Source organism: Strongylocentrotus purpuratus, unplaced genomic scaffold, assembly GCF_000002235.5.
Source record: "Strongylocentrotus purpuratus isolate Spur 01 unplaced genomic scaffold, Spur_5.0 spur5_scaffold_19, whole genome shotgun sequence".
Taxonomy (NCBI): Eukaryota; Metazoa; Echinodermata; class Echinoidea; order Camarodonta; family Strongylocentrotidae; genus Strongylocentrotus; species Strongylocentrotus purpuratus.
The window spans coordinates 25744537-25770783 of NW_022145604.1; the positions used below are offsets into that span (position 1 = coordinate 25744537).

At 36.9% G+C, this 26247-nt stretch overlaps 2 protein-coding genes across 2 annotated transcripts; one reads left to right on the forward strand and one right to left on the reverse strand.

Annotated features, from left to right (window-relative positions):
• The first annotated feature begins 72 nt into the window (after window positions 1-72).
• On the forward strand, window positions 73-26247 carry LOC115918158 (transmembrane protein 106B-like). The gene is made up of 9 exons (XM_030989871.1): window positions 73-115; window positions 1379-1636; window positions 3097-3160; window positions 12772-12931; window positions 14722-14865; window positions 19888-19931; window positions 21251-21301; window positions 25505-25592; window positions 25994-26247. The coding sequence occupies exons 1-9, from the start codon at window positions 73-75 to the stop codon at window positions 26003-26005; spliced, it is 864 nt and encodes a 287-aa protein (XP_030845731.1). The 3' UTR covers window positions 26006-26247.
• Window positions 7999-11035, reverse strand: LOC115926160. The gene is made up of 2 exons (XM_030990695.1): window positions 9753-11035; window positions 7999-8080 (listed from the first exon to the last, which is right to left on the reverse strand). Coding segments are annotated over exons 1-2 (1125 nt in total). The 5' UTR covers window positions 10877-11035; the 3' UTR covers window positions 7999-8079.

Genomic DNA, 26247 nt, shown 5'->3' on the forward strand with positions numbered 1-26247 from the left:
CTACTGAAATCCTTGCTTCTGAATGGTTATCAGCAGATTTGTCACTGATTTCTGTCATTTGTCATTGAAAAAATGCTTTGTGAAACGGGCCCCTGGTTACTGGGTCCTAAGAATAGTATGTACACTATACAGTGTACATACAAACTGTATTATGCTTTAGAAAGCCACTGCTTTTTAAACTGAAGTATTAAGTGATGACACATACATGAACTGTACTTGCATAGTCGTTAATCAGTGACTTCTTGTCATGTGCAGGTACTTGTACAGAGGTACTGATACATTTGTCATACTCAAGTGGAGATGTGTACATGTATGCATGGGATATCTCTATAAAGTACTTGTAATTTAGCTTATTGCTGTTTGCACAATTTGGTCTACATCCGGTTCGGATTTAGCTTATTAAATTGCGGTTTGGTCTCCAACTGGTTAAGATTTAGCTTATTAAGTTGCAGTTTGGTCTTCAACTGGTTAAGATTTAGCTTATTAAATTGCAGTTTGGTCTTCAACTGGTTAAGATTTAGCTTATTAATTGCAGTTTGGTCTTCAACTGGTTAAGATTTAGCTTATTAAATTGCAGTTTGGTCTACAACTGGTTAAGATTTAGCCTATTAAATTGCAGTTTGGTCTTCAACTGGTTAAGATTTAGCTTATTAAATTGCAGTTTGGTCTTCAACTGGTTAAGATTTAGCTTATTAAATTGCAGTTTGGTCTTCAACTGGTTAAGATTTAGCTTATTAAATTGCAGTTTGGTCTTCAACTGGTTAAGATTTAGCTTATTAAATTGCAGTTTGGTCTCCAACTGGTTAAGATTTAGCTCATTAAATTGCAGTTTAGTCTTCAACTGGTTAAGATTTAGCTTATTAAATTGCAGTTCGGTCTACAACTGGTTAAGATTTAGCTTATTAAAATGCAGTTTGGTTTACAACTGGTTATGATTTTGCTTATTAAATTGCAGTTTGGACTACAACTGGTTAAGATTTAGCTTATTAAATTGCAGTTTGGTCTACAACTGGTTAAGATTTAGCTTATTAAATTGCAGTGTGGTCTACAACTGGTTAAGATTTAGCTTATTAAATTGCAGTGTGGTCTACAACTGGTTAAGATTTAGCTTATTAAATTGCAGTTTGGTCTTCAACTGGTTAAGATTTAGCTTATTAAATTGCAGTGTGGTCTACAACTGGTTAAGATTTAGCTTATTAAATTGCAGTTTGGTCTTCAACTGGTTAAGATTTAGCTAATTAAATTGCAGTTTGGTCTACAACTGGTTAGGATTTAGCCTATTGCTGTTTGGACTCAATTAACTGTCATGTTATCCATTTTTACCCTGAAACAGGATGGTGATGGTGGCTCCACAGAAGAAGCCATGAGTGACAGTAAGTCAGAGAAACAACCCCTGCTGGACAACACTCGCAACAATGTAGCAGACAGCAGCAGCGTCAGCAACAAACCCACCACCACCATGAGACACCGTTCCAACGACCTCAGCGCCATCGAGGCAACCCTGGCAGACCCCTCCCCCCGAACCCCAGCGCGCCCATTTCTGACGATAGCAACGGCAATGGTATTTACACGTACGAGGAACTCTCCAACGGCTTCACATGCCCAACCTGCCACGGTTTGGGGAAAATCCCTAGAGGTTAGTGTGTAAGATCTGCTTCATGGGCCTGTCCTCATCAGCTCGAGATTGTCAAATAACCCGCTATTTTAACTGTCCCGATCGCAAATTATCCAGCTAATTTGCGTCTTCATCAGCCCACAGTTGCAATTAGCGGGAAATTTAGTCGATATAATCATCCCAAGATATATTGGGCTAGTTTACAAAATATCCCACTATTTGTCCCATGCATCTTCACCAGCCCAAAGACTCAAAAGCCCAAAGCACAAACGCTGAGCAAAATATCTCCAGCTAATTTCTCGAGCTCGAGTTTCGATGTCGAGCCTCGAGCTGATGATGACGCGATTTGTCACCTTGGGCTTATTTCCCAAATCAGAAATAGCAGGCTATTTGGCAATCTCAAGCTGATGAGGACATACCTCATGAGACCAAGGATGTCCAAATGTTCATTGACACTCCTTGGTGAAACTGCAGTGGTTAAGGGGAAACAAATATGAAGCATTGATGGACATAAATGAACAGAAATTCTGAAATGTTGTGTGGTCGTTTGAAACAGCAAAATTTTAGCAAAATTTGATGAAAAAACCCAAACATCTCTCTTAGTAGCATTCTACTACTCAATATTCAATGTAATTTGTTTTGTAACAGATAAACATACATGTTTAATATTATTATTATTATCATTTAATCGGTGGCTTAGCAGGAGTCTGGATATTGCAGGGGGAGGGGGGTGGGGGTACTGGGCTTACTGGTGGATGACAGGCTCAGAGCTGCAAACCGTTACGTTTTTCCCGGAATTATTCTGTTTTTTCCTCCCGATTACGGTAGTACGTTTTTTCTTCATAAAATCTTCTTTTTTTTTTTAATAATTTTTATAATTTTTATAATTTTTTTTACATATATCGCACATCCAACAACTGCCCTTAAATGTTAATTTGATCACAAATTCAATAAAAAACTGAGGTTAAAACATACTTGAAAACATACTTGAAGAGGAAAATATTATCAAAAAGAACGAAACGTCGATAATACCAAAATAACAAACAAAATGCCTACTTAATGTATATATACATGTATATAATCTATAGGTCCTAATATGGAGGGAAAAAAACAGCGTGAGGAATGGACATTCTGTGCATTGAAAGTGTGTGGCGCGTGGTTGTAAGTTTCGTTCTAATGAATTCCTTTTTTTTGCTTGAAATTCCTTTTGTTGCCATCATAGTTCCCTTTTTTGGTCACACAAGGTTGGCAGCTATGCATGCTTATCGACTAATCATTGGGGAGGGGATCATATTATTATTTTGCATTCCCTTTCCCCCTCTTCCTGTCTCTCTCATTTTTTCACCATTTGTCTTCAGTCTTTTTCTCTGTCGCTCTCTGATTTCTTAAATTTTTGTCCCCATTCGATTCGGGGATGTGCCCCCTTGTTCCCCTTGGCTACGCCACTACATATAACTTTTTTCTTTCTGTTTGATGACTAGGTAGAGAAGATGATCTTGTAGCCTTAATTCCTTACAACGATGAAAGACTGAAACCTAGGAGAACGTAAGTCTACCTTATTGTTTTTATTTTGAATTTTGATTCATACGTGCCCACGGTGTAACAGTAGCCAATAGCCTTCCAATTTTCTTAACTAAACTTAAAGGTACTATGTCCCATTTGCAGGCCAAAAAAAGTTAAATTCCAACTGCATTTGAAAGATAATACTAATTTAGAACTTCCCTAAAAAAGGTGGGGCTTGAAAATGTCTTCAAGTGGGAAAATAACGACTATTAGTTGTCAAATCGACTTTAGGGCTATAGAGCCCAAAAGTAATAGTCTTGATTTTCAGACAATTGTACCAAATGGTCATACGTTTTATGCTGCGCAAAGATTCAATCAGTTTAATCTTGGCCATCACAAGAAGTGGGTTATTGATGTAGACAAATGCTCATGTACCCTTTACAACTCTTTTCATGTACAGTGTATGTTATTACCAAAGAAGAAAAAAAGCCAGTCAGTCACTCAATAGTGTCTGACGGTGAAGTCTAGCAAGTAAACGGGTTTCCTTGCATAATTTGAATATGAGGACACTGCTAACGTTTAAATTTCACAGATAGGACATAGATCTAGACTACATGACATATATTCATAATTCCTGCAAAGTTCTACAGCATTTGAGGTTGGCTGCAAAAGGGACATAGTACCTTTAAGACTCTGCTTAGAATTTACTTTCCTTTGACTCTGTTTGACTAAAGATAAATATTGCAAATATGTATTTATACAACCCGTATATGAAACATATCTCTTCTGTCATCAATAACTAAGAAAATATTTTATGAAATTTTCTGTACAGAGCAAATTGGACAGAAGCCTGCAAGATGCGTTACAGCTGTTTTTCACTGATGACAACTTTAAAAAATCATAACTCTCCTACCTTTAAGCGAATATTGCTCAAAATTTCTCTAGTTTAATTCTCACATTTTTCCGCTTTCATGAAAACCAACTCAATATCAGGGTGGCTTTCACATTAAACAATGGGAAAATGTCCATGTAAAACTATAAATTTTATAATAAAATTGTACTGGTAGATCGGTGTGAAGTAGATTCAAATCAAGGGTTTGAAGGAGAATCGTTCTGCAGTTTAGATTTCAATATAAAAAAGTTATGTTAAAGGTATTACAAAGTTTTGGTATGGGGTCATGAATTTGGTTCAAAAGAACATATTGGAAGCATATGCGGTCCTACAATGTTCAGTGATGGTTGTCGCGGTTGAAATCGACTCTAAAGTGATGATATTGTAAATAATAAGCTCTTTGTGTTGTATAGCTCTCTCTCAAGGTCAAGATATTAATTTAGCTATAAACAATGTTTCCTGACTGAAATTGACGAATTGGCTTATCCAGTTTGGAAATTATATATCACAAATACACATTCTGAGATTTTCATGGTCGCAGCTACCATTGTATGGCCGTAGGCGCTACTTGAAATTTATCAAAATTTACCGGGAGCACCAGTAATTTTTTATATTCAATTTTTCTCAAAAGCAGTAGTGTTTTTATAGGGACCAAATTTTCTGGTGCTTATAATACGTCCACAGGGGCATCCAAATATATCAAAATTGTAAAGAATCATTATCCAGCCAATTTTCAAAATTTTCCAAAACTTTGTATTACCTTTAATGATTATCAATGCATGGAGTTGTTGAGTGTATTTCCTTTGCCAACATGAAATGGCCTTGACCCATTGTGTCAGTGGCATCATGAAATCTAGGTACTTCAAAATCGTTTGCCTTACGGTATGATCTGTGAAAATGAATGCTAATCATTATACAATGGTGACTGAAATCTATTTATGTGATGCCTGTTAAAGGTAAAGACCAGTTATGGTCATGCGATTGCATTGTGAAAGAAACGTTGTGGAATCGATCAGCATCTGCAAGGTTCTGGAATCATCAAAATGATAAGAAATTTGGCCCATTCTTCGTAAAGTTACAAGCACTATACACAGAAAGATGTATATGGGACTACCCTATATCTCTCACAGACCATGAGAGAAACAAATTTACCAAATATATAAATTATTAGGCAGTTTCCCGGCAAATTTTTTATCATCATGTATTGGTCAAAACATATTCTTTCACATGATTGGTAATGAGAGCTTCCATTTCCTTTTTTGAAATTGGGGCATTTCCAATACTGGTCTTTACCTTTAAGGTATTGTCAACAATGAATGGTAAACATTAGCATTGAAGTAAAGGATGCATGTGTTTGGACTAATTATACACAACATGTACGTTGGGTTCTCACGTCCAGCCATATTGGTATGAAATATGGAATGATTAATTCATAGACTTCAGCACAGAATGACACCCCTCTGGCTCCCAACAGTCGATACTTGATCTAAATAAAACAAAACAGAAAGTCTTTTACTTTTCAGTGTTAGAACAAGAAAGTATTTTGTTTGTACATGCGGCCTCTTTTTGGGGTCTTTCCATAAAAAGGAAGGTTTCCTTGGGTTATAGGTGATATGAAATATTTGTTCAAGTTCAAGTTCAAGTTCAAGTTCACTTTATTCAATACTTTCATTAAAAATATACAAGGAAAGCAAACATATAAAAGTTAGAATATAATACATGTATCAATATATAACATGAGGATAACACAAGTGGAGAAGACATGATGGACAAGGGAAAAACATTTTAAACATGTACATTAATGAAAATATTTGGAGACTAGACAGGAAGGCCGGGCCTTATGTAAAAGTCTGTCTCCAGTAATTGTATAAAAAACTAAGTACATTATTTAAATTTTGTATTTGTTATAAAAAGGAAGAAAAAAAAGGGGGAAAAATTCCTAAATTATGCAAATAACATGAAGTATAATTAGAATTCTATTAATAATAATGAAGTACAAGTCGAGGAGGGTTAGCATATTTCCAGGTGCTAGGCAGTGAGATCACACAAAGGAAATTCAAAGAAAAGAATTTCAAATGAGGAAAGGAACCTTATAAATAGGGTTCGCGGGCGCACGTAGCCATCTTTTCAAAGAAGGAAGAGGTGTCAACAAACGAAAAACTCTCCCCAAAACAGAGTAAATATTTGTCCAAAAACCGAAATATCATATTATTGATCATAACAAAAGCTACAATAGATCAAATCCATTCAATCAATCATAATCAATCAAACAAAAACTACAATCGATCATATCCAATCAATCAAAACATAACTCCTGTCAAACAACAGCTAAAGTCCAAACAGACATGAAGCCAGGATATATACACTCCCAATTAAAAAAGAGAGAAGATTCTGTGATTTGAACAATAACAAAAATCCAGAAGGGAGGGAATCTTCAGCAAAAGATCTTGAAGGGAGGGACCCTCCTCGACTTGTACTTCATTATTATTAATAGAATTCTAATTATACTTCATGTTATTTGCATAATTTAGGAATTCTATTACATAACATTCGTACAAGTCTTCAGAGGGTTAGCATATTCAAAGAGCAGATCACAGAATCTGAAAAAAAGACGAACTTACATGAATAAACAACCAACACTTGAATTGCAGGTGTATCAAATGTTTAATCATAACACGAACCACAAAAATAATGAAGCATAAAAGGATTACTCAGATCTCCTTGACTAAATCAGTCTTGCTTAAAAGTAAACTACGATCACGTGAATCATGTAAATACATCTCTAGTAACCTAGGATTTTCCTTTAATGGAACTGTACCAAAAATTGATTACCAAAGAGAAGCGAACCTTCTTCTCATTTAACATAGAGCCCTCTTTCGTGAAAATGTCATGATATAGAACATAAATTTCAAGAAGCTTGAGCTAAAACCGAAAAAGCGAAAGTTCCATCTTCAACGACGGGTTTGTGGTAAAAGGTTTTGAATGTTCGGGCATTTGACCAGTCAGCTTTCTTCATTATTTCTTTCAAGGTGACCCCATGAGCGAAAGCAGAAGAAGTAGCGGCACTCCTGAAACTGTGCGCCGAAAATACTGATGTGTCAATGCCTGAAGCAAACAGAGAATTTTAACCATCTTGCCAAAGTACTGGAGGTTACCGATTTGTGAGGTTTTCTAGTTGAAATAAAGAGCTTCGTTTCCCCATGACATTCACGAAGAGGTTTGGTACGATTAAGATATTCCTTAAGAGTTAACAAAACACACAACTTCTTATTCGAAGGAAAAGAAGGAAGCTCAACTATTTGCTTAGCAATACCCTTTTTTGGAGTAGTCGTTTTTAAGACATCCATGACCTGAAAAACTGCACGATCATCTGAAATGTGCATGAAAGAGATATCTAAATGATTGAGAGTCTGTGTACGTTGCGCTGTAACAAGTGCGACTAACGACACAAGTTTTTGACTCAAATGAAACAAAGAAAGTTGATAATTTTCTGCCATTGAACACAAATAATCCAAAACCCTGGAGACTTCCCACGTGCTTTGGTACCTTGGTTTAGGAGGGTTTGCATTAAATATCCCCTTCAATAATCTTATTACCATGGGATGCTTGCCAACTGGAAAGCCTTCCATTGGTGGTAGTACAGAAGAAAGGCCAGAACGATAAGAATTAATAGTAGAGTAGGATTTTCCTAAACCCTGTTGAGCACTAAGAAAATTAATCACGTTTACAATACACGAGTCAAAGGGATCAAGCGATTGTGAATCACACCAGCGAAGCCACTGTTGCCAAGCCGATTCATATTGTTTGTTGGTTCCATCTCGCCAAGAGAGGGCGATGAGGCTGGAAGCGTGTTCCGAAAGGCCCGCTGAGCGCCAACCTTTGTTGAGATAATCCAGGCGGTTAGCTTGAGGTTTGGGAATGGGTTTGAATGTCCCACGAGAGAGTTCGGAGGTAGTAGAAGGGGTGGGGCGACAAGTAACTGAAGGATGGGATACCATGGCTGGGCTCGCCACAAAGGAGCGATTAGAAGGGCAATGTCCACCTTGTCCTCCCGAAGCTTCTGCAAGACCCTAGTAAGAAGACAAAAAGGAGGAAAGAGATATATGTTCAATGCATTCCAAGAGATGGTAAAAGCATCTACTGCAAAAGCACAAGGGTCATACTTCCAGGTTACATAACATGGTAATTGATTGTTGAAACGAGAAGAAAACAAATCAACGTCGAGACATACATTGAAATGCTGACAAATAGAGAAAAACCTATCGGGACAAAGTTGAAGCTCTTTGTTAAGATCTCTACGTGAAAGCGTGTCTGCCTCAATATTTGCAATCCCAGCCAGGTGAGATGCAGAAAGCCAAATATTACGTTCAAAACACCATGACCAAATGGCCCGGGAGATTCCATCTAACATGGAGATACGCCCACCAAACTTCTTAATATAAGATACGGCGGAACTATTATCAGACTTAATATGAATATGGGCATTCATCCGTGAATTGCATAATGATGATAATGCGTGTTGAATTGCAAGCAATTCCAGAACATTAATATGTAGATCGGCATATTTAGATGACCAAACCCCTTGAGAAAATGAATAATCATTCTCACAGAAAGCTCCCCATCCCGTGCTACTTGCATCTGTACGTAATGTGATGCTGATAGGAGGCATTTTAGCGGGCGTATAGTGAACGCATCCGATGGGATCGAGAGCCACCATTGAATTTCGCATAATGCGTCGGTATTGAGAGACACAAAAGAATCGAAATTCCCACCTGAAGATTCAAGCGCTTTAGTTTTGAAAGATTCCAATTTGCGGTAATGAATCCTCCCTTTTGGAAAGGCCTCAAAGGAAGAAACAATAATGCCAATGAACTTCGCAAGGTCCCGAACAATGACCCGATTCGAAGCTAGAATAGAGCTTCCTACTGATTTCAATTTCTCCACCTTCTCACCAGGTAAACTTATCGACATACTAGCCGAATCAATGCAGAAACCCAGATAAGTTGTGTCAGTTTTAGGGGATAAACAAGACTTCTCGAAATTTATTTCGAATCCCAAAGATGATAATAAATTACACACAAAACTAGTGTGCTCGAGACTTGCTTGCCTCGAATTAGCGAAAATAATTATATCATCCAAATAAATCATAGAACGAATGCCCCTGCATCTTATAGCGGCCATCACCGGTTTCAAAACTTTTGTAAATACTCTAGGTGCTGAGCTTAGTCCAAATGGTAAACATTGAAAACAATAATAGGCCTTCTCCCACGAAAAACCTAAGAAACGGTGATGATCTTCATGAATCGGGATTGAAAAATAAGCGTCCCTCAAATCAATTGAGGTCATGAAATCAGATTGCATCATCAGATCTTGAACATTTTTAAACTTTTCCATTTTAAAATGATCATACTTGACAAAAGTGTTCAGGTTTTTCAAATTAATGACTGGTCTGCGTTCTCCTGATTTCTTCGGAATCGTGAAAATAGAAGACAAGAAAACAAGGTCCTGTCTAGATGTTTTTCTAATTGCATTTTTCTCGAGAAGGGAAACAATCTCCCTACTAATTGCTTCCTTCTCTATAAGAGAGGCAACGTAATTGCTCGGTGAGCAACGTTGAAAAGGAAGAGAGCAAAAATCAATTTTATAACCACCGATTGCGTCTAAAACCCAAGAATCAGACGTCAGACGCGACCACTCATCTTTGAAAAACCTGAGTCTCCCTGACTGGGAAAGGTCACTTACTAGTTTTTTGGGAAACCGGGCTTGTTAAACTTGCCCCGATCTGCGTTGTACTTGGACTGTGGAGCCTTGGAAACTGTCGCTGGGGCGCGAAACTCCTTAAATCCAGATGGGCCGCTGTTGCGATCCCTCGAAAAACGAGAATAATCCCGCTTGTCCTGCCGATATGGGGCTGGTCGCTGATAGTTGCGCTTGGCACGCCCCCTGAAGTTCTGAGGCGAAATTTTCTGACTGACCAGAAACGAGTCTCCGACCCCTTTAAGGGTCGCTTGAAATTCACTTCCAAAGAGGCCCTCAGATACCGATACTGAACGGCTGCAAATACCCTTGTACTTGGGGTTAAAAGAGGGCTTCAATTCTTCCCTACGCCTCATGCTCACTTCGTAGGAGGCAAAACCGCTTAGTGTGATACCGTCGAGGGCGAGACGCTTAATGCGGTTGGTATCCACATCGCGCTTCTCCGAAGCCGCGCTCTGTAACTCTGAAAGAATCTCCGCATAGGGAAGCAAACCTTTCACAATATGAGTCTGCAACTTCTGTGCACGACTATCGGCAGCACGATAATTCGGTGGAATTGAGCCCCACAGTTCCTGGGGAATCCTCGGCGTGCAAACCGCTGGAGCATTCTCCGGTGTAAGATATTGAGTAGCAATCTTCTCAATGCTTTCCTTCTTCGGAGGAAGCGTTACTGCTTTGGTCATGCGAGCCGCCAGGCTATCAGACACAGGCGATCTGAAATCCAATGTGCCCTTATACAGGTCACAATCGGGTGGAAAGAAACTCGAAACTACATTCGATTCCACCACACCCGGTGTCTCCAATAGATCCAACTCAGGGTCGTAACTATCCGCCCTGCTTGGCGACGAACAAATAGATACACTGTTATCAGCGAAAATGCTGAGCAAGTCATCATCAGGTAAATCGCCCCCATGCTTCGCACGTGGGACTGTCTCATTTTGATTTGTGGACATAACATCCATAAACCGAGACATCTTGGAAGAAAGCTTCCTAAGTTCTGCGGACTGGGCGGCGACTTTGCCCACCAGGGATTCCGCCGGATCAGTCCCCGTCGACTCATCGGCTCCCTGCTCGAAAATCTCCGTCTGCATGTCGAAGTCCGTCTGCATGTACTGTCGAAAGAAAATAGGTGTTCTTACTGCCACACACAAAAGAAAAGATGGCTACGTGCGCCCGCGAACCCTATTTATAAGGTTCCTTTCCTCATTTGAAATTCTTTTCTTTGAATTTCCTTTGTGTGATCTCACTGCCTAGCACCTGGAAATATGCTAACCCTCTGAAGACTTGTACGAATGTTATGTAATAGAATTGCATTCACACATACACTCTCTCCCATACACACCAACACACACTTTTCTGTCTGATGAACATTAAGAATATAGGTTATTGCACTATTGAGTATTGTCTTAACAGGTACAGTTTAAATTTTCTTTTAAAACTATTTAGTGATGGACTCAGTCGAATATCTATGGGTATGTCATTCCAAATTTTTGGACCCCTGAAAAAACTTGTATTTTGGGAAACTAGTGTCCTATACTCCTGGAATATGAAAATTATTTAAAATCCTGGTCTGGTGGCCATGAATATTCTTATTAAGTTGAAAATATTGTAAAATAGTATTTGGTAAAAGTTTTTTAAAGCATAGATACATAAAAATTGCACATTGATAAACATATATATCGTTTACTTTTAAAAAATTTAGGTTGTAAAAAAGAGGTAAAGTATGAGCAAGGTATTGGCTGTGTGATATAATTCTTATAATTTTCTTTTGTAAAATTAAAAGCCTATTTGTATTTTGCATACTATATTTGTTGTTTGTTTGTATGTTTGTTTGTCTCTCTATTTGTATGTTTGTTTGTCTCTCTATTTGTATGTTTGTTTGTCTCTCTATTTGTATGGTTGTTTGTCTGTCTGGATGTATGGTTGTTTGTCTGTCTGTTTGTATGGTTGTTTGTCTGTCTGTTTGTATGTTTGTTTGTCTCTCTATTTGTATGTTTGTTTGTCTCTCTATTTGTATGTTTGTTTGTCTCTCTATTTGTATGTTTGTTTGTCTCTCTATTTGTATGTTTGTTTGTCTCTCTATTTGTATGTTTGTTTGTCGAATATCTATGGGTATGTCATTCCAAATTTTTGGACCCCTGAAAAAACTTGTATTTTGGGAAACTAGTGTCCTATACTCCTGGAATATGAAAATTATTTAAAATCCTGGTCTGGTGGCCATGAATATTCTTATTAAGTTGAAAATATTGTAAAATAGTATTTGGTAAAAGTTTTTTAAAGCATAGATACATAAAAATTGCACATTGATAAACATATATATCGTTTACTTTTAAAAAATTTAGGTTGTAAAAAAGAGGTAAAGTATGAGCAAGGTATTGGCTGTGTGATATAATTCTTATAATTTTCTTTTGTAAAATTAAAAGCCTATTTGTATTTTGCATACTATATTTGTTGTTTGTTTGTATGTTTGTTTGTCTCTCTATTTGTATGTTTGTTTGTCTCTCTATTTGTATGGTTGTTTGTCTGTATGGTTGTTTGTCTGTCTGTTTGTATGGTTGTTTGTCTGTCTGTTTGTATGTTTGTTTGTCTCTCTATTTGTATGTTTGTTTGTCTCTCTATTTGTATGTTTGTTTGTCTCTCTATTTGTATGTTTGTTTGTCTCTCTATTTGTATGTTTGTTTGTCTCTCTATTTGTATGTTTGTTTGTCTCTCTATTTGTATGGTTGTTTGTCTGTCTGTTTGTATGGTTGTTTGTCTGTCTGTTTGTTGAGAGCAACTTTACCTTTCCAGTCCTAATCACATCTCAGTCCAGGTACCCATTTCACAAAGCCTTTTTTCAATGACAAATGACGAAAATCAGTGACAAATCTGCTGACAACCAATCAGAAGCATGAATTTCAGTAGCTTAATAACAAAAACTGTCATTTGTCACTGATGACAAGTTTTGTGAAAAAAACCTTGTTTTGTCTGATTTTTGTCATACTCTATTTTGTCCTTTTCACAGGGGGTGCTATGTAATCATATCTATATTGGCTTGTGCAATAATAGCCGGGGTGCTGTGCGGCTTTCTGGTTCCAAAAGCGGTTCTTTTATCCGTAGATGACGTAGTAACGGCGGATGTTTGGTTGAATAAAACTACTTCAGAAATGAGGCTACAACTTCAGGTAAACAGTCTTTTTTTCTGCTTCATGTTATATCATCAAGTCATTTTCAAACTGTGTTAATATGAATAAAACAGCTGTTTTTTCTGCTTCATGTTATATCATCTAGTCATTATGAAACTGTGTTAATATAAATAAAACAGCTGTTTTGTATTAATGAATCACAAAGAAATATGTATCTCCTCCTCCCAACGAGTCTTTAGCCTGAAGCAGGGCTCCCACTTAGCCGAGTTGGAACCTCGAGTTGTGGCGAGCTGGCGCGATCTTATGGCAAGCCCTTTTATTATAAATTGATATCAAGAAATTAATTCTTGATATCAAGAAATAATTTTACGTTGTAAAGCAACGGTAATTTTTGATATCAAGAATTTGATTTCGTGATATCAGGAATTCGATTTCGTGATATCAAGAATTGAATTCTTGATATCAAGAATTATGTTTAAATGATAAAACTGCTTGCCATAAGATCGCGCCAGCTCGCCACAACTCGAGGCTCCAACTCGGCTAAGTGGGAGCCCTGCTTAAGACTTTGGCATCGCATTAGACGTTGTGTACCTTCTCTTTTCAACAAGAAGTAATAATCTATGTTACTTGGGTGCTCCAACTAACTCTGATATATGGGGGGGGGGGGTACCCTATACCCCAAAATAAATAGAAAAGAAAGAAGAAATGAAAGCATGAGAATTAACAGATGAAATATGAATAAATAGATAAATATATAAATGAATTAATGAATGAAAAAAAATCCAATCCCGGTTCATAGCACAAGACATACAAGGTTCTACCATTTCCCTTGTACGTGCAAGGACTGGAATAAATTACCTGATAGCATTAACAACATGGGATCAACTGATTCCTGTAGATCCAATGCGCTAAAATTCCTGAAAGATCGTTCTATGCCATGCCCACGTGCCTCGTTTCCATGTCTCTACATGGACTAACAAGTCTGTCGCACGTATTGAGGAAGAAGAAGAAGAATACCGGTATTTAACCCATTTCTAGAATTTTCAGTAATTTCAAACAAGGATGCTAATTTTCAGGTTGCTGCCTGATGGGAGGCTCTATCACATTGATTTCAATTTTTTTTTTAATAAATGATAATAATATAGATGTACCTTTCTGGAATTAATTCCTTGAAATGCTAGAGCGCCGTATAGCAGCCGTGCTAAAGCCAGGGTAATAATTGGGAGCGCCAGGAGTCACGTATGACAGACATGTGCGCTATACAAGAACCCACTATTATTACGGTACAATCCACTTCCAAAGGACTTTGGATAAATGTTTTATTTATTTGGTACCTATATACATAACATAGAGCAATGAGGTCTATTCTCTCCGTAACAACATTATCCATTAAAGATAAAGTTGAATTCTGGTCATGCGATTGCATTGTGAAAGAAAAGGTGTGGAATGGATGAGAAAAAGTTGATCATGTAGCATGTAAGTATTGGTGTGTACTGCAAAGTTCTGGAGTCATTAAAATCACAATAAATTTGGCCCAGTCTTTAAAGTAACAAACACTGTACACAGAAAGATGTATATGCATGGGACTACACAAATAGTGTCGGGGCTACTATACCTTGATTTCCTTATCTTTCTATGCTCATTACTCAGCCAGTATACATTTACTTCCAAAATTGTTTGGCACATGACATTTATTTGTAATCTTGAACATTCAGTGTAAGTTTTGTTTGATTCTGTGAGAATTCATTTTCTTTTTTTACCAGAACTCAAGTTTATCTTTAACACCGAATAATATTTTCTCCTTTTCTTTTGCATATCTTCAACAACAGATGGAATTCTCTCTTGCAAATATGAACTTTGTTCCTGTGTATGCACAGAACATTACAGTGTCTGCTTACTGGAGTGACGTCCTTAAAGGCTCCAACGTAACAACCATGCCCTTTACCTTAGGCGGTAGACACACAAATTCACAGGTGAGAAAAATACTATCCTCCATTTAATAATGATAATAATCTGGAGTCATATAGAGCTTATTATACAACTCACTCCTAGATTCAAATCAAATGATTGGTCATGCGCGGTCACGTATGATTCATTTACTGAGACTATCGCACGTTTTTTCATGAAAAAGCGTCCAATAGTTACCAGTATTAGCACACTTTTTTTAGTGCGTATACATAATGCGCAATAGTGCGCGTAGAGGTTAGAGCGCTTATAATGCGTGTGGGCGTATTCTTGCACAGCACTATTGTCTAAATATGTATGGAGGTAAGTGTGCATGCAGCTTATCTATGTGTGCACACTAAATTAAGCCTATTAAATTTATTATCATTAGATTTATTTGTCAGCCATACTGTCACGAAACAATCTTGAAATAATCTTTTTACATCAAATAACCAGGATCTAGGAGTTTCGTTGTATAAAACAAATGATGCATGTTTTCATTCGTTCATTATACGATCTATCCGCCCTCGTTCTATCTATTGCACTCAGCCTAACGGCTTCTTGCGATCGATACACACAGCCTCAACTCAAGTGCGGATAGATCGTATAATGAACTCATGCGCATGCATCATTTGTATAATACGGAATACCATCTCTAAGCGCTTTACTGATATTATCACGGTTACGGTTTTAAAGGCATTGTTTAACAATGCCAAATACGAGATGCACGGCTCTTATGTGTTATCAGTGTCTGTGTTATGGTGTAATATTGAAACCCTGACAAAATTGTGCTTCAAAATGATCATGAAGTGCCTCAAAAAAGTAAAAATCTTTAATTGACCGATTTTACCATACTCATTTTCCCCAATAGACAGTAGTGATATAAATAAACGTTGGGAAAACGGTTTTTTTAAATTTCGAATTCCAATCATAAATATCTTGATAATCAGATGGGCGATGGGCTTATAAACATCATGGGATTCCTGACTGACCTAAAGGCTTATCATTATGATTGCAGCATGTAGTAGTAGCAGCAAGTAGGAGATTAAAATCCAGGATTTTGTTTAGAATCTGAGACAAAGATGCCCAATGCCTTTAAATGTTTTTGTTTTTCAGATTAGGTTTAAGATTGTATTTACGGTTAAGTAAACAGTCGAGTCCTGGATTGAAGGTTGAAATTTGGGAAGTATAGGACATTGACCGCAGAGAATCTCATGTACGACGATCTCAAAATATCTTTGGCCAAAACTGACTATTTCAATTTGTATTGATTATTGTTGAAAAACAGGTCAAATTTTCAGTCAGAATCGTTTGATGGGTGGATTTTGACATCCAAATTCAATACATAACCGTGTGCTGATATCAGAGCGTTGTGGCATGTGCCTGCAATCCAGCTAAAATCGGAAGTTACACACTGATTCAGCTGAGGACGCAGGTTCGAAGCTGAGTCACGTCTTTCGGATGGTGACGTTTAAAGGTCGGTCCCCAGACGTAAATAATCAGATCTGATTGATACACGTCTGTAAAAACCCAAAACACACACACACACACAGAGCAATCAATCCCACTTTATGAATTTACAGTTGGACGACTTTTGTAATTTCGATCGGTGGGTAGCATTTTGCTTCGCTGTACTGGTTGAAAGATTGCGATCCGCGAGCTGAAAAATGGCCTGTTAGTGTTGTGGCTTGCTGGGGGAGGGGGAGGGGTGGTGGAAGAGGGGGGGGGGGGGGGGGGGGAGAGAGCTGTAAATTGTGAATCCACCCTGTTGTTACCAGAGCCAGCGATATACAACCCTCAATAAAATCTGGGGGGTGTTTCACAAAGATTCAAAGTCGAACTTAACTCAAAGTTGGACTTAAATATTATGGAGAGCCATCTGTAGCCTTATTTTGAAATATATTCAAAAGCAAAAATCCAAGTATTTTAGACTTTTCATAAAGTCCACATCGAGAACATGAAATCTCCCATTATAATAGAAAATATAAATGATTTGAATCAACATTTTATGCTTTTTAAAATGACTTTTACTAAATATTTTCAAGTCCAACTTAGAGATAAGTTAAACTTAGGATCTTTGTGAAACACCCCCTGGTCTGCCCAAGAAGTACATGTAACTTCTTGGTCTGCCGAACAATATGTGGCTGTCATGCAGTGTTCTGACGTGGGCTGATGGCAAACACAGAAGTGAAAGAATGTTCCTGTATTGATTTGTCCTTCAAGCGACCTGATGGGTATCTTAATGATTGTTGACATGTGTTATGTAATCCTTCTGCTTTTATATGTCTGTTAGGGATAAAGGCATTGTTTAACTATGTTTACAGTTTTACAAATCTGAGATGCATGGCCCTACGTGTTATCAGTGTCTGTGATATGGTGTAATATTGAAGCCCTAATAAAAAGATCATGAAGACGTGCGTCAAAAAAGTAAAATATTTTGAGTGACCAGTTTTACCATACTAGACTGTAGTGTTAAGAAAAAACTGTTCAAAACCATTTCTTATTAAATTCTGAATTCAAATCATAAATATCTTGATATTATAAGTAAAAATGTGATTGGCTTGTAAAAGTCATGGGATTCATTTCTGACCTAAATGTTTATAATTATGAATGCAGCATAAGCTAAATCCAGGATTTTGTTTAGAATCAGAGGCAAAGTTTACGACAGACAAGTTTCAGGAATGATTCTAACTCACAATGCAGTCTATGGCAGGGCCTCATGTTATAAATAGTTGAGATTAATCCCCACTTACATGTATTTGCAATTGATATCAATGTACATACGAGATAGGAGACTGTAAACTTGCCATTGTTAAAGGACTTGCCATTGATTGGAATCGATCACAGCTCCTACATGTAGTAAGACAGGGCCCAAGCTTCTCTTATCTTACCCATGTTAAGAGGAGAATGTGTTATGGATGTGGCAATAAGACTGGGCATGTGGATATACTCGTGCATTTGATATATTGTAGGTGCATGTAGCAGTGAAAAAAAATACTTGGGGGCTTGGGGCGAATTAGCCCCCGAAATGCCCAAAAGAGCCCCCGAAAGTCATAAAAGAGCCCCAAAAATTTTGCATAGAGTTCAATGCAAAACTAATTAAAGAGTGTTTTTTTCATGCAAGCAAGCTTGAAAAGTAGCCCCCGAAATTGTTAAAGTATTTTTTTCCCTGGCATGTAGTATGTACATGTACACATGTAGATTCCATCATGAACAAAAGAACTTACTGGAAGAAGAAAAAACAGAAACCTGCAATGCATGGAATTTTTAGCAGATTTAGTGGTTTAAAACTTTCATGCCTTGAATTGGAAGAATTGTAATGCTTAATTTTTGAAATTTGAGAAGTTTCTTAGTAAAAAATGGCTGCCATTATCTGTAAAAAAAAAGGTTTGGGGTTTCCATAATATCAGTATAAATTTTCTCTAGGTTTTTTAAATGAGTAACAAATCTGTATATACTTTCTTTGCATATTATTAACCAACAAGGGACCTTCGAGCTATATTGAAATGCTTTTCTTTTTTCAAAGAAGAAACCTTCAAATTGAGGAAACTAAAACCATTGTTATTAAAAGACCTTGCGATTATGTAATGATTGCTATGCCACAGAAGATTAGCCTGACACCTGTATTAATCAGTGATTCTATTGGTTCAAGGGAAAGAATATCTCCAATGATTTGCCACATAATGTGTGTTAATTAATATGTGTATGTAGCTTTAATATACAGGGAATAGATGATTTATTTCTCATTTCATGTTTGTCTCTTGTTCGATCGATCCTTTAGTCTTGTTCTCCAAAATAGCCAAACTATATGTTTTCATTTCACTTGTTTTGTAAAGCGCTTAGAAACTGTACTTGTATACCAGCGCTATATAAATCTTAAATATTATTATTATTATAATAACAGGTACGTTTATGGTCCCTTTTCTGGCCTAGAATCAGAGTTTTGAAACGTGTTTCAGGCAATTTTCATGAATCACGTTTCAGAGAGATGATAAACGCAAAGTTGTTTTGAAACAAAAATGCATATTAGGTACCGGTATATAGTTACAGTTTTAAAGACCGTCAATACTACTGGACCAGAAGGGATTAGGCCACACAGCGAGGTCACTGACAGGTGGCTATCTCATTAACTCAGCTCTCAACTAACATAAGAAAAAAAGGATCATGGGGGACCAACAGGCACCGATTGGGGAAGTTTTCTATATAGAGGGAGCAAGTAGCTACAAGTAGGACAGTGGGGCTTTGAGCACAATCATTGAAACTATCGCCTTTGACCTGTCCCAGTGATTCATTCATTCAATATCTGTAATCAATAATATTAATAATAATAATAATCAATAATATCTGCCACATATCTATGGAAATAATTATTGATATAAAAATATATTTTCTATATTACATATTTTAACTAGAATTTCAACTGCAATTCTGTAATCTTAATTTCTATTTTGCTTTAAATTTATGTCAATCTATGTCCTTTTTAATTCGTCATGTTTTCATCTGTAAACTATATATCACAATTCAGCCATCAACGACTGCGAAGATATATTTTGATAAACCTTGAATTGAATTTGAGTTGAATCGAATTATGATAATGATAATAATAATTTGGATTTATATAGCGCTTAATATGGTTTATCGTCTCTATAAAGCGTTTTACAAATATTATTGCCCCAGTCATCAGATTTATTCATGCACAATGTGCACCATCTCCACTCCCTGGGGAACATTCCTACCATATGGTCAACGTGAAATCTACCCATAGCCAATCAAATGCAAGGATTTCAGTAGCTTGTAACAACTACTGTCGAAAACAAGTTGTTTTTTTAAACATGGCCCTGACTATTTTCTTCATTGTAGCCAAAAATATCCAGGTAAACAAAAAGAAGGATGTTTTGAAGTTTGGATTTGATCAGTGGATTAAATGTTTTATACATGTATGTAAATTTGAACACCTCACTATGTCACTGAATGGTACAGTATATGTATCATATGAACATGTTTGTTGTAAAGTTTTTATTTAACCTGTAAAATGTTTAATCTTCCTTCAGATGTTTTCTAACGTTACAGCCACCTTCACAGAGTCATTTTTAGTGTGAGTATTAAACTTAATTATAGAATTGAGAAAGACTATTTATACATTTTTCAAAAATACCAGGAACTAATTGTTGATAGTGTAGCACTCATCGTTATTTTCAATTCCAAGAGAATTATTTTTATACTTATGAATAATCATACTTTCTTCTGTCAAGAGGACATTGTAGAGTTAGATAAATTAGCCAAGACTGGAAAAAAAAAAATCACTTGAATGCCACAGGAAGTCATGTTAGCTGAAGAAAAATAATGTTTTTCCTGTGTGTAAGAGCATCGTGATACATGGATGAGTCAAGCATGGGAATGAATGCCATGCTGATTAAAGATAAACTTGAGTTCTGGTAAAAAAAAAAAAAAATGAATTCTCACAGAATCAAACAAAAGTTACACTGAATGTTCAAGATTACAAATAAATGTCATGTGCCAAACAATTTTAGAAGAACATGTATACTGGCTGAGTAATGAGCACAGAAAGATAAGAAAATCAGGTAGTACTAGCCTCGACACCATTTGTGTAGTCCCATGTACATCTTTCTGTGTACAGTGCTTGTTACTTTATCAAGACTGGGCTAAATTTATTATGATTTTGATGACTCCAGAACTGTGCAATGCACACCAATACTTACATGCTACACGATCAACTTTTTCTGATCCCTTCCACACCTTTTCTTTTACAATGCAATCGCATTACCAGAACTCACCTTTATAGTAACTGTAATGTCTGTAATGTATGGCCCGGAATCACAATGGAGGTTTAAATTTAACCCATGTTTTAAACCCTCATTTACATAACCCATGGTCTAAAATTTGTGCAACAGAAGCGTGACACAGTCAGAGGTCCAATATCAGACGCGCGCAAGGCAAGGTATGCTTATTTTGCGCAAATTTTATGTAAATGAGGGTTCAAACCATGGGTTAAGTTAGACCTCCTTTGTGAATTCAGGCCTATATGTTCAAGACTGCATGTGCCGATTCTCCTAATATCGTAGAATTTAATATGACAGTGACATTATTATTATCATCAGTAACAATTGAGGATGGGATCCACATCCAAGCTGAAACCCACCCAGTATGTACATCATAAGGATACCAACCCAACAATAAAATTGTCCCCATGTAATTGTGTCAGGTTTCAGAATAATGTGCATCGCTTCCCCTCCCTCCTCCTTCACAAATTCCTGATCATGCCCCTGATTATTGTAAATATTCAAATTTTGTGTTTGTCTTGTGACAGAGGTGCTCTTTGAATTTGGTGCATCTCTCTGAATAAATCATGCTCTTGTGACTTCATTTTTAAATCCTTTAATCACACTCTTGCAGGTCCTACTGCTCAGGTGACTCACCAACACATGTGATTTATATGCAGTTTGTGTGAGTATTATGTATGACTCATAAAATCTTCTTTCATTGTGTTAGTGTGGCAAGATTCCTTTACATTGTATTCCCAATTGACACTTAATTATTCAAAAGTCCAGTTTATTTATAGTGAAACCTGGATTGTAGTTTATATGATTTCCAAAACTTTCCATAATCAACTAATCTTCATGTACATGTAGTGCGCCAACTTTCATTGTGTTTGTGTAGGAACATTCCTGTACTAGTATATTATATTCTCAATTGACACTTTATATTCAATAGTATACAAATAATGAATGGTTATGAGTTCAATAGTGCGAATATGTTCATGAGTTGAAAGATTAACATTCTATTCAACGAGGCGTCAGCCGAGTTGAATAGAATTAACGTTAATCTTTCAACGAATGAACATATTTGCACTATTAAACGAATGAAAAACATTCATTATTTGTTTTATACAACATCGAAGAAGACCTAATAGAACGTTAATCAACAAATTATGCTTTACTCCTTATAAAGATAAATTAAAGTTCGAGTCAAGCCTTCTCGATTACATGCAGATTGCCTTCGCGTCAGATACACGCAGGGATACGCGCACATGCAGCAGAGAGGTACGCAGTCTGCATATAACCAAAAATGCACGGCGCATATAACCAAAAATGCACGACCGTGCAATATACCATCTATTGAATATCATGTGACCAACAATCGTCCAATCAAATGACAAGGATTCACGTAGGTGTTGTATAATAGGGTTTATGTAGTGAAACCTTGATTTTAGTTTTTATGATCTCCAACACTTTCCATAACAAAAGCAAGGTAAATAATTATCATCTTATCTTTGTTTCTTAAGTACGCCAACTTCAATGTTTTTGTGTGGGAGGATGGCTGTATATATTCTCAATTGACACTTTATTTCAAAAGCATAGTGAAACCTTGATTTAGTTTCTATGATTTTCAACACTTTCCATTAACAAAAGCAAGGTATATAATTATCATCTAATCTTCATTCCTTATTAGTGCACCAACTTTCTTGATTGTCTAATTAAATGTAATGAGGATTTTATGTACACTTGAAAGTAGCCAGACAAACATTCATTCTTTGGTGAAACCAAGAGGAGATGTATTTATATGTGAAATCCATACTCATTGTACTTGTATCAAGCATGTGTTATACTTGTTTCAAGTACTTGAAGTGTTTGAAAACATTGTACAAGATGTTGGATGTACTTTAGAGCCCGAAGCATATATGTGTAATACCAAGAAGCTTTTGTATTAATTATTCACCACTTGCAAATAATCACAAGTACCCTCTAGAAGATCTCGAGATTGCCAAATATCCAGCTATTTGAACTATCCCGATCGCAAACTATCCAGCCAATTTGCGTCTTCATTAGAACGAAGTAGCAAATTAGCTGGATAGTTGGTCGGGATAATATCCCAAGATATCTCGGTCTAGTTTGCAAAATATTCCGAACTGGCGGGATAGTTTGCGACCGTCTTCATTAGACCGAAGTACGGAGTCAAATATCCCGATCCCATCATGCACAACGATTTCCGGTTCACCGTGTTAACTAGTTGTACAAGCGCGCGCACATGCGATCTATACCGCTCAGTGGTGCATGATGGGATCGGGATATTTGACTCCGTACTTCGGTCTAATGAAGACGGTCGCAAACTATCCCGCTAGTTCGGAAATAGTGGGATATTTTGCAAACTAGACCGAGATATCTTGGGATATTATCCTGACCAACTATCCAGCCAATTTGCTACTTCGTTCTAATGAAGACGCAATTAGCTGGATAGTTTGCGATCGGGATAGTTCAAATAGCTGGATATTTGGCAATCTCGAGATAGTGAAGACGGGCCTTCTGTTTTGATCAATTATGATGAACTCACTTTTGATCTGCCGAAGCGGTTTCTGGACCATGATTACCTGTACACCCCAAGAACGAAACTGAAAGAAGATATTTTAAAGACATAATTATGTTGTGTCAATATACAAAGTGATCGAGATATATTTGATTGTTGACATAGACATGTATCAGGAGAGATAATATTGGGATAATGTTTGGATAGCGTATCTAGTTAAATATTTAGGATTCATTTCCTTTGGTAATTCAAAGGAACAAAGATAAAACAGTATCAGTCCAAAAAGTTGCTAGATTATCAAGATACAGGTAGCTAGTAAACAAGTAAAGGAAGTTTTCTTAGATTGTTTTTGCAATCTCATAAAGAATTTCCCAGATAAGGGAGAGAAGACAAAGTACACTTTAACCTTTCTTCAAATAGAGGAGGTAGCTTGTTAAAAAATGTTGCACAATTTATTTTTCTTCTTTTTTAATTCCGGGTTTTCAGTTCAGTACCCTTATTAAAAATTCCCATGGTACACAGTATTTTGGCCACCGAAAATAGTTATTACAGTTGACTACATATATAGAGCCATGTTTTGTACAGGTACTTAAGTTTTAATACCACAAAGGCTGGGCTCTACAGTAGTAAGAAGGGTGTCCAGAACATGATCTTAAGGCTCTTCATACATGATCCCCATGTTGAAATTTAAAGAAAACATTTTTTTTTGGGGGGGGGGGGGGGGGGAGGTCTTCACTTCAAGTTTTGGTGCCAATGTGTGTGCCCGCCACATGTTTGAGTGGAGCCATGCACAAAAGTACCCTTTTTGTTGGTGATCTGACGTGCTTGGGGAACTGGAGACATTTTATCTAAGACATTGTGTTAAGGCTTAGCTTGAGATTTGCTTCGGTATAGAGTGATGGTAATACGTTAAGTGTTTAGTCCATTAGAAGAAGAAAAAAAGAGCAAATTTGACCTGAGCATATGGGGTAAAAATGCTTTCTGTTACAAACATCAGTGCTCAAGATTGTTGATCTTTAGTCTCTGATGATCTGTAATATACCAGTCTTTTTTTTCCTTCTTCCTTTTACTGTTATTCGATGTGGTTCTACAACTCATGCCATGCCGAAAATTACATGTACTGTGCAGTTAATGACGTACACCAACAGGGGGGTGTTTCACAAAGATTCCAAGTTGAACTTATCTCTAAGTTAGACTTAACAATTATGGAAAGCCATTAACATCTATGAAAATATTTTGTAAAATTTATTTTAAAATGCTTAAAATGTTGATACAAATCATTCATATTTTCTATTATCAAGGAGATTTCACGTTCTCGATGTGGAATTTATAAAAAGTCTAAAATACTTGAATGTTCGCTTGTGAATATATTTTATTATTTAAGGCTACAAATGGCTCTCTGTTATTTTAAGTCCAACGAGTTAAGTTCGACTTAGGATCTATGTGAAACACCACCCTGAATTCATAACTTCTTCCCTGGACATTGCAGTATTCCAAGCCCTAGCCCTATGAAACCTCAACCATAAACTTAATTTAAAACCCATTTTCAATCCTAACCATGATTCTTGTTCGTAGATGAAATAAAATGCGGAGAAAATACCACTGGAGCAAATGTCAGATCAAAATTTGATCAATTTTTTATATGCTCAGCTGTCTCTCTCAACTTGACATGGTTCTAATTTGTACCAGTTGATGATTTATTGTGTAAATTCAGTCAGGCCGCAGCGCTTGCAAAATCGCCCATATTTACTCAAGTCATATGCATGTTTTTGCTCCTCTTGCATACGTAATAAGCAAAAACATGGCACAGTTCTCGTTCTTCTTATCTGCTCAGGATTCATTTAATGACAATGAATTTGTCATGAATGTGAGCCAGAATAATAAACATTATAGTGTACAATTCAATAAGTAGTGAGTGATGTATTAAAATGTGAGAAAAACACCAAGAAAGCTTGGAGAAGAAAAGTATTTGCAGAGTCGGATATTCATGTTAAAAACTCATTTTTATCGGGGGTGCGTCTCATTAAATTTTGGCTTACCACATAATGTAGATATTTTCCTAACATGATATCATACTTTCTATCGATGTCTATCTCACTACCAGTCAGGAACTAGCAAAGTACATGTAGTAGCTGATACATACTAGATTTTGGCGGAAAATTGACATGGCCGATCGGTGAGCGTTTTGCGTGAAGATCAACCGGGGATACTACGCTATATCTAGTTTTGCGTTGATTATCGATGTCCTGCGCTATAAGTGAACACGCACGGAGGATAGAAGGAAATTAGGGATATTCATGTATAACGCATTCTCTTACTTACACTTCTGTTTTGTTTCTTCCACAGAGCCACACTTCAGTTCAAGCTGTTATCACAGAACCAGCAGGCGACCATGACGCACTACAGCCCTGTCAAATGTGCCTCACTGGACCAGGTAATGATAGGGTAATGCGTAATGGGACACAAATCAGACCAATGTGGGCTCAGGACCTGGGCCCCGTTTCACCAAACTTCTTTTTTTTTCTTTTTTTTTCATTTTTTTCTTCCTGATTTTACCCCTATTTTACCCCTATTTTCTAATTTTTCCCTATTTTAGATGCCATTTTTTTTCCCTCAAGAATCCTCTTCTTTCTTTTTTTTCCTCAAAGGGGGGCGGGGGTGGTTGAGGATTTTTTTTAATGACTTTGTGAAATGAGCGCTTGTCACGATCCTACATTTGTGCATCTGAACTTGCAGTGTTTTTGCTTCTTTTTGTTTCTTGTCTGTAGAGCCAAGCATTGGCACCAACATCCCTGCTAAACTTTTAGTTTGATGTTTTTGTTTTTGTTCAAACAGGGATGGAACTAATCTATCAGATGCAAGTTTTTGTAAAATTCACACCGTAGGGACATTGTGCATCCGGCCAAATCTGCAGAGCTGATCTCGTCAGATGAAACCTCCTTTGGAGTTGATGCCCAGAGCATATATATCTTGTAAAGATGCAATCGAGTTTAGGGACTACAGGATCACAGACCAGTGCGTTTACATCAAAATAGTCTGCGAGCTGATCTTGCCAGATGAAACCTCCTTTGGAGCTGATGCTCATGGTA

What these genes read in the sequence shown, in the direction of transcription:
- LOC115918158 (XM_030989871.1), top strand. Translation starts at nt 73, where the DNA reads ATGCTTTGTGAAACGGGCCCCTGGTTACTGGGTCCTAAGAATA. An exon ending in AAATGAGGCTACAACTTCAG is followed by an intron (nt 12,932 to 14,721) that starts GTAAACAGTCTT and finishes CTTCAACAACAG; the next exon opens with ATGGAATTCTCTCTTGCAAA. An exon ending in GTGATTTATATGCAGTTTGT is followed by an intron (nt 21,302 to 25,504) that starts GTGAGTATTATG and finishes TTTCTTCCACAG; the next exon opens with AGCCACACTTCAGTTCAAGC.
- LOC115926160 (XM_030990695.1), bottom strand. Translation starts at nt 10,876, where the DNA reads ATGCAGACGGACTTCGACATGCAGACGGAGATTTTCGAGCAGGGAGCC.